The 7,448-nt window shown below is 40.0% G+C and overlaps 2 protein-coding genes across 2 annotated transcripts; one reads left to right on the top strand and one right to left on the bottom strand.

Annotated features, from left to right (window-relative positions):
- The first annotated feature begins 240 nt into the window (after positions 1–240).
- Positions 241–4,007, top strand: LOC130942250 (sorting nexin 2A-like). Its single transcript, XM_057870971.1, has 6 exons — positions 241–1,056; positions 1,329–1,748; positions 2,094–2,303; positions 2,468–2,728; positions 3,534–3,620; positions 3,701–4,007. Exons 1-6 carry the CDS (start codon positions 454–456, stop codon positions 3,785–3,787), a joined length of 1,668 nt encoding a protein of 555 aa, XP_057726954.1. The 5' UTR covers positions 241–453; the 3' UTR covers positions 3,788–4,007.
- Positions 4,008–4,478: 471 nt separating this feature from the next.
- LOC130941599 (probable leucine-rich repeat receptor-like protein kinase IMK3) lies at positions 4,479–7,448 on the bottom strand. Its single transcript, XM_057870160.1, has 3 exons — positions 7,367–7,448; positions 5,400–7,269; positions 4,479–5,314 (listed from the first exon to the last, which is right to left on the bottom strand). The coding sequence occupies exons 1-3, from the start codon at positions 7,400–7,402 to the stop codon at positions 4,701–4,703; spliced, it is 2,520 nt and encodes an 839-aa protein (XP_057726143.1). The 5' UTR covers positions 7,403–7,448; the 3' UTR covers positions 4,479–4,700.

The raw sequence follows: 7,448 nt of genomic DNA, 5'->3' as shown, positions 1-7,448 counted from the left end.
GAAAATTTTTTTTATTAGTGCTTATTATGGAAAATAAAAATTTTTGCATGTATCAGTAAAAAAGCCAACCCTATATTACTCATCACAAAACTACCTTTTGATATCTCAAAGGTTATTGTTTTTTTATTTTTTGAGTTGATCAAAGATAATAAGAAAAAGAATAATGTAAGTTAATATCTCTTGTATTTATCTTTTTCCTTTTCCCATTTTGAATTATAAATCATATTTTGTTGATATTAAGTGCTGCCGGTGTTGAGGTCCGAGTTGACTCACGAGTCACGAAGAAGGAGGCCGAGTCGTCACTCATTGTCTTCTACTCTTCTTCTTCTTCGTCTTCTTCACATTCAATCTTTCAACCTTGAAGCTTGAAGCTTGTCCATGCAATGATCCACCACACCAAATCCCACTGAGATTCAAATCCTCCAATCACCCTATTCACCTTCCATCGCAACAATGATGAACCACCACGATTTCCAACAAGACCCCGACGACGACGACGGCGTCATGGAATCCCTCCTCCTCCACGACGAACCCTCCAACCCCCTTCAACCTCCCCCAAACCCTAACCCAAACCCTAAACCCGATCACCACCACCCCTTACTCCCCTCCACCCAATCCCCCAAATCCCCCACCACCTTCAACTCCTTCCTCGACCCTCCCTCCTATGCTGAAGCCATCTTCACTTCATTCGATTCTTCTTCTTCCTCCTCCTCCAACGGCACCAACCACAGTCACCACCACAACCGTAACACTTTAACCGATGAACTCCCCTCCCGATCCGGATCCGGATCTGTTTCCGATTATCTCTATATCTTCGTCTCTGACCCTCAGAAGGAGCAGGAAACCTCCGCCTCCCTCGTCCCCGGCGCTGCCACCACCTTCTACACTTACCTCATCACCACCCGTACTGACCTCCCTGAATTCGGCAGCTCCACATCCGAATTCGCCGTCCGCCGCCGCTTCCGTGACGTCGTTACTCTTTCCGATCGCCTCGCCGAGTCTTACCGCGGTTACTTTGTACCTGTCCGGCCCGACAAGAGCACAGTTGAGAGTCAGGTATCAACAATTTCCACAGAAAAACACGGTTATAGTTTTAAGAGTTTGTTCGGAGTTAGTTGCACGATTGTGTTAATGAATGAGCAATTGCATAGTTTCTTTAATGCACTAATTTACTTGTACATAACAGAAAACGGTTATTTATAAGTACTGAGTTGTTAGCAGTTGGTTACATACTGACAGAGGTATGTTAATGTATGAGCGAGTGCATGGTGTCTATGGTGCACCAATTGAGTTGTCTGTGTTCTGATTTATTGTGATTGTGATACCAGGTGATGCAGAAGCAGGAGTTTGTGGAGCAGAGGAGGGCGGCTGTGGAGAAGTACCTAAGGAAACTGGCTGCACACCCGGTAATCCGTCGGAGTGAGGAGCTGAGGCTGTTCTTGGAGGCAAAGGGAAGGCTGCCGCTGCAGAAGAGCACCGATGTGGCATCACGGATGCTTGATGGGGCAGTGAAGTTGCCAAAGCAGCTGTTTGGGAGTGAAGTTGCTACTGCAGGAGAATTGAGCGAGGTGGTGCAGCCTGCAAAGGGTGGGAGGGACTTGCTTAGGATTTTTAAGGAGCTGAAACAGTCTGTTACGAATGATTGGGGTGGGAGCAAGCCTTTGGTTGTGGAGGAGGATAAGGAGTTCTTGGAAAGGAAGGAAAAGTTGGTAGAGTTTGAGCAACAACTTAGCGGTGTTTCTCAGCAGGTTTGTGTTTGCCTAGTTTTGTTTTTTTCCCCCTCTTGTTTTGGGGGTTATTTTCATTTAGGTGTTTTGGTTGGATGCATTGGTATTGTGGGGAAATGGTTGTTAATTTAGGTGATTGAATTGAAAGACAGATATTTAATTACTTATCATGCATGAGTTATTTTAAACTGGATTGTCGGACCGACAAAGTTATCTATTTTAAAGTCTCATTGCCATATTTGTTGTGGGGAATGATTACACTTGCGGTTTTGGCTGAATTATACAAAGAATGGCATTGCTATTCCTTCTATAAATGCTGAGTTGGATTCTGATCTTGGTTTTTATTTTATGAACATTGATTTGCAGGCTGAGTCTCTTGTGAAGCATCAGCAGGACATGGGCGAGACAATGGGTGAACTAGGGTTGGCTTTTGTAAAACTTACCAAATTTGAGACAGAAGAAGCTATATTTGATTCACAGAGAACAAGGGCATCTGACATGAGGAACGTGGCAACTGCAGCTGTTAAAGCAAGCAGGTTATATAGAGAGCTTAACACACAAACAATTAAACATTTGGTAAGTACAATTTATAATGAATTAGAATTTATCATATGCACTTCTTGGTAAATCTACAAGAGAAATTTCATGATGGCAGAAGTGTTAGCTTCCTAATATATATACCTCTCAGTCTGTCATTTTGAAGTAGAGTTGTTGGTGAGTATTAATTCTATATGTCACAGGATAAACTACATGAATACCTTGGGACAATGCTGGCAGTCAACAATGCATTTGCTGACCGGGCAAGTGCATTATTGACTGTTCAAACGCTCTCATCAGAACTAGCTTCTTTAAATTCAAGGATTGAGAAGCTTGAAGTTGCTTCATCAAAAATATTTGGAGGTGACAAATCTAGGATGCGAAAAATTGAAGAGTTGAAAGAAGCCATTAGAGTTACTGAGAATGCCAAAACATGTGCAGATAGCGAGTACGAACGAATAAAGGTAACTTTTTGCTTACCATTTTTGTAGTTCTGTTTTCCCCTTCCAGGGCATCATAACTGTTACTGTTCCATATTCTTTCAGTTCAAAGCCTTCTCTCCCTCCATAGTAATATATATTTACTTCCAGAACGGGCTACTATACAATTCATGTCTCTACTAATAAATTGCTGTCCTTTTATGCTTTTATTTCATGTTTCAATTATGTAAGTCTAGGGAGAAGAAAATTTGGCAAACTATAACTCGACAACCAAGTATGATAGTTTCATTGAATTTAAAACACTCATATACCCCTTCTAGAAAATTGACTTTAAGATACTATCAAAATTTATCATTTAAGCAATCAAAGCATACTAAAATGTAAATACCATCTTCGTCAAAAGCCTTCATAATAATTTGGGATCTATAAATTTCTTCCCCACAACTTTCCAGTAGTTTACAATACCAGATGAAAAATATAGAGTATGGCCAACTACGTTATTTTATGCATTTTAAATCAGTAACAGATTTAATATCTATTTCTGGATCTATTGCCATCCTAACATGTAAAATCTATAAATTCAATAAAGTGATAAGATAGGTTTCTTATTTATGTGGGTTACTGGGTTCCTGTAGAATGAGATAAGTGCACTGATGGTTAAACCTGGTTGAAATTTCTGCTTTATCCGATATATTGTTTGGGAGAAATTCGTATATTATCAATAACCAACTGCACAGGACAGATCCTATGAACGATTTGAAAATTAAGCTGATTAATCTGCTACCATGGTATTGGTCATTTATCAACTCTCGATGTGGAATATGTGCAGGAAAATAATAGGAGCGAGCTTGAAAGAATCAACAAAGAGAGGCATGATGACTTCTTAAGCATGCTGCGAGGATTTGTCGTTAATCAAGTAACATATCATTTATCTTCTGTGTCTGGTAGACTTTTTTATTTCAATGACCATTATCAATGACACCATGCATTTTACAGGCTGGCTATGCGGAGAAGATGGCGGCTGTGTGGGAGAAGCTTGCAGAAGAGACCACTGCATACTCCAAAGAAGCAGCTGAATTGTAGTTTTTGCTGTACATTTTTGTTTATTTGATTTCTAGTTTAGAACAAACATTTTACACGGCAAACTTAGTTTTAACTTTTAAGTCTCAACTATTTAATTTCTAACTAATCAGAGTTGTATATGCATCTTCTTTTACTTTAGCTTTCGGATTGAATGTTTTACTGTCAAGTATTTGGATAAGTTCTATTTAATACATGCAAATATTTCCATTCGAGTCCTGTTCAGCATTTACATTTCTTTTTTTGTTACTGCTTTGAGATGGCATAAGCTACCTGAGTGGTGCATGGGAATAAAAAAATGAATGCAAAGGCAAGATGAGATCATCTGCTGTGTAGAGAGGGTGAAAGATATCATGTTTTTGTTTGTTTATATTTCTGTGCATGTGTTATGACAAAAGTACCAAATATTATTATGTTCCTAGATTTGATTTCCCCCATATGATTTTAAATGCATAATTGATTCAAAACTTACATCTCCCTCAACTTAGGCTTAAAAGAATTCTTGTTCAAATAAAATTTGATGTGATCCCTTATCACCCCATTTCTCAATTTCCTAATTTTTGCAAATGTGGGGAAAAAAAAAACTGAGCATCTTAAAAACTTGTAGGATTCAAAAACTAATTTATTCATAGAAGACTAATTGCGCTTAGCACACTTCTTAGTTACACAAATTATCAGACAACTTTCTTTCGGCTTTCGGAAGAACTAATTTCCATTATCAAATGAAGTGTTAAGGTAGAAACACTTACTTAATCAACAGCAGTATTTACAGACAAACAATCAAACAGGCAAAAATTAACACAAGAATGAAAGAATTGACGACACACTTAAGTCCTACCCACTTCTACTAACTAAAGACCAAAGAACAAAGGCAACTACAAAACTTGTTATAGCACCCCTAACACACTACTTAATATCATTCGCTAGTTGAAGGGATGCCTCCATCATCACCAGAACTGGCTGATACTACCTCTTGCCTAATCTCTTCCAGCTGCTGGAGCACTTGCTGTGCTTCTGGCCGCGCCGACGGAGTAGGATCAACACAGTGCAAAGCAAGCTTCAAAGTGTTGAGCAACTCATCCCCATTTGTTGATGCATCCCTCATCAACTCAACATCAAACACCTCATTAGTCCACTCCTCCTTCACAATAGAGGCAACCCATTGTGGCAAATCCACACCATTCATAGCCTCACCCGGTGGCTTACCCGTTAGGAGTTCTAACAAGATAACACCAAGGCTGTATACATCGGTTTTCGTGTTGGCTTTCTTCAGCTTTGAAAGCTCCGGCGCCCGGTACCCCAATGCTCCGGCCGTTGCAATCACATTGGAGTTAGCCGCAGCTGTCATCAACCTGGAAAGACCATAGTCAGCTATCTTGGCATTTGTGCTCTCATCAAGCAACACATTGCTGGAGGTGAGGTTCCCATGTATGATGTTCTCACGAGAGTGAAGGTGGAACAAGCCACGTGCCATGCCCTGCGCTATTCTCATCCTTGTTGGCCAATCAATCACTGTTTCTGGTCCTCTGGCTGCATCAAAATGAACATTAAATTTTCATGATCTTAGCAAACTTGGTTCCATCTCAAAAAGAAAATGCTAGAACTTTAGACTTACCATGTAAGAAGGAAGCAAGACTTCCATTAGGCATGTAATCAAACACAAGAAGCTTTTCTCCTTTGGGTCCCATGTAATAAGCTCTTAGTGCCAAAAGATTTGGATGTCTAATTCTCCCTAACACAGCAACTTCAGACTCAAATTCTCTCTGACTTTTTGTGATCTTTTCCCTCAATCTCTTAACTGCAGCTTGGCTTCCATCCTCCAATGTAGCCTTGTAGACAGTTCCATAGGTGCTTTTTCCCATTATCTCTGCTGTTGCACACAAGAGGTCATCGGCAGTAAAAGCCAATGGTCCATCGAAATGGACTAGTTTCCCTCCATTCTCACCACCAGTTTCGACATCACCGGCTGCAGCTGGAGGAGAGATTCCCTTCCCTGTCCTTGTTGTGGTAGCTCTCATTGCAGCCCGGCCATGTTCCGTATCTGATGTTGATCTTTTTCTGATAAGGCAGACTAGCAGGATGCAGCAAATTGTTACCAGGACTACAAGGAGCACCCCTGCCACTATAAGAATTATGTCTTTGATGCCTAGTTTCTTATGATGCTGTTGTTTAGATGATTCAGGAGTTGGGACTATGACTCCTTGTGAAGGAGCTTGTGAAGGACATGGATTTGAAGGGCTATAGCCACATAATTGAATATTTCCCACAAATGAGCTTGAGTTAAATTTGTTGGCAAGTAATGTGGGAACAGGACCAGATAGATTGTTGTAAGAAACATTGAAGGAATTAAGACTAGCTAGATTCACAAAGGAATCTGGAATTTCGCCACTGATGTTATTTAGCGACAAATCAAGTCGCATAAGTGTTGAAATGTTTCCAATACTATGAGGAATGTGACCAACAAATTGGTTTCTACTCAAAACTAGAACAGAAAGATTGTGTAATCTTCCTAAAGCTTCTGGGATTTGACTAGTAAAGTGGTTGTTCTCTACATTCAACAGAGTGAGTGAGGATAAATTTGATATAGTAGCAGGCAAGCTTCCATTGAATGCATTGTTAGAAAAATCTAATGTCTTGAGCCTAGAAAGTTTTCCAATTTCAAATGGTATTTCTCCACTAAAATTGTTATTACCAAGAGAAACCTCTCTGAGTTCAACTAGGCTTCCCAAAGAAGGAATGGTTCCACTCAAGTAGTTGTGATCTAAGATCAAATTCTGGAGCTTAAAGAAACCATTTTTACCACCCCATGAGTTAGGAATTGAACCTGAGAGATTATTATGTTGAAGAGAAAGGAAAGTCAAAGAAGGTAAACTAGTTAAGCTAGATGGTATTGAACCATTGAAGGAATTGAAGCTCAAGTTGAGCCAATAAAGCTTGGTTAAATTCCCAAGAGTATAAGGGATTTGACCAGTGAGTAAATTGTTGCTGAGGTCTAAAGATTGAAGCAAAGGACAAGACCCTAATGAAGGAGGAACAGAACCAGTTAGCTTGTTGTTGAAGAGTTGAACACCTCTTAGATTGGGAAGAAGCCCCAATGATGAAGGGATTGAACCACCAATTTGGTTGTCATGAAGACTTAGTTTTCTGAGGCCTTGAAGTTGGGAAATTTTCTGAGTGATGTGTCCCTTCAAACCCTTCCATGGAAGCTGGATCACAATGACTTGTCCTTGAGCACACTTGATTCCAGCCCAACCACCTGAACAAGCTCCATAGCCACTGTCATTCCAGCTTTTCAAGAAGCCTTTTGGGTCAATGAGTTCTTGCTTGAATGCTTGAAGGGCTAAGAAGTTTGATTGTGTGACAACCACTCCATCCCAATGGTCATCACACAAAACTGGCTTCAATGGCAGCAGCAGAATCAGGAATAACAACCACTTTAGATGGTGCCAATGTGCTACATTTCTCATCCCAAGTTGATAAATAACCTGCAAAGAAAAATGGTTAGAGTTTGAACAGCTAATGTAGCAAGAAAATGAACTAAAAACTAAACTAAACTAAAACAGATGATGTTGAAGTGATTACTTGATTGTTGTTGTTGTTGTCTCTTGTAGTGTCCATAAGACACTGTGGTTGAGAATGTAGGAGAGGAGAATGGGGTGTGTGT

This window comes from Arachis stenosperma, chromosome 7 (assembly GCF_014773155.1).
Source record: "Arachis stenosperma cultivar V10309 chromosome 7, arast.V10309.gnm1.PFL2, whole genome shotgun sequence".
NCBI classification, from domain to species: domain Eukaryota; kingdom Viridiplantae; phylum Streptophyta; class Magnoliopsida; order Fabales; family Fabaceae; genus Arachis; species Arachis stenosperma.
Note: the sequence above shows the minus strand (reverse complement) of the source record. Positions and strands in the feature narration are given on the sequence as shown.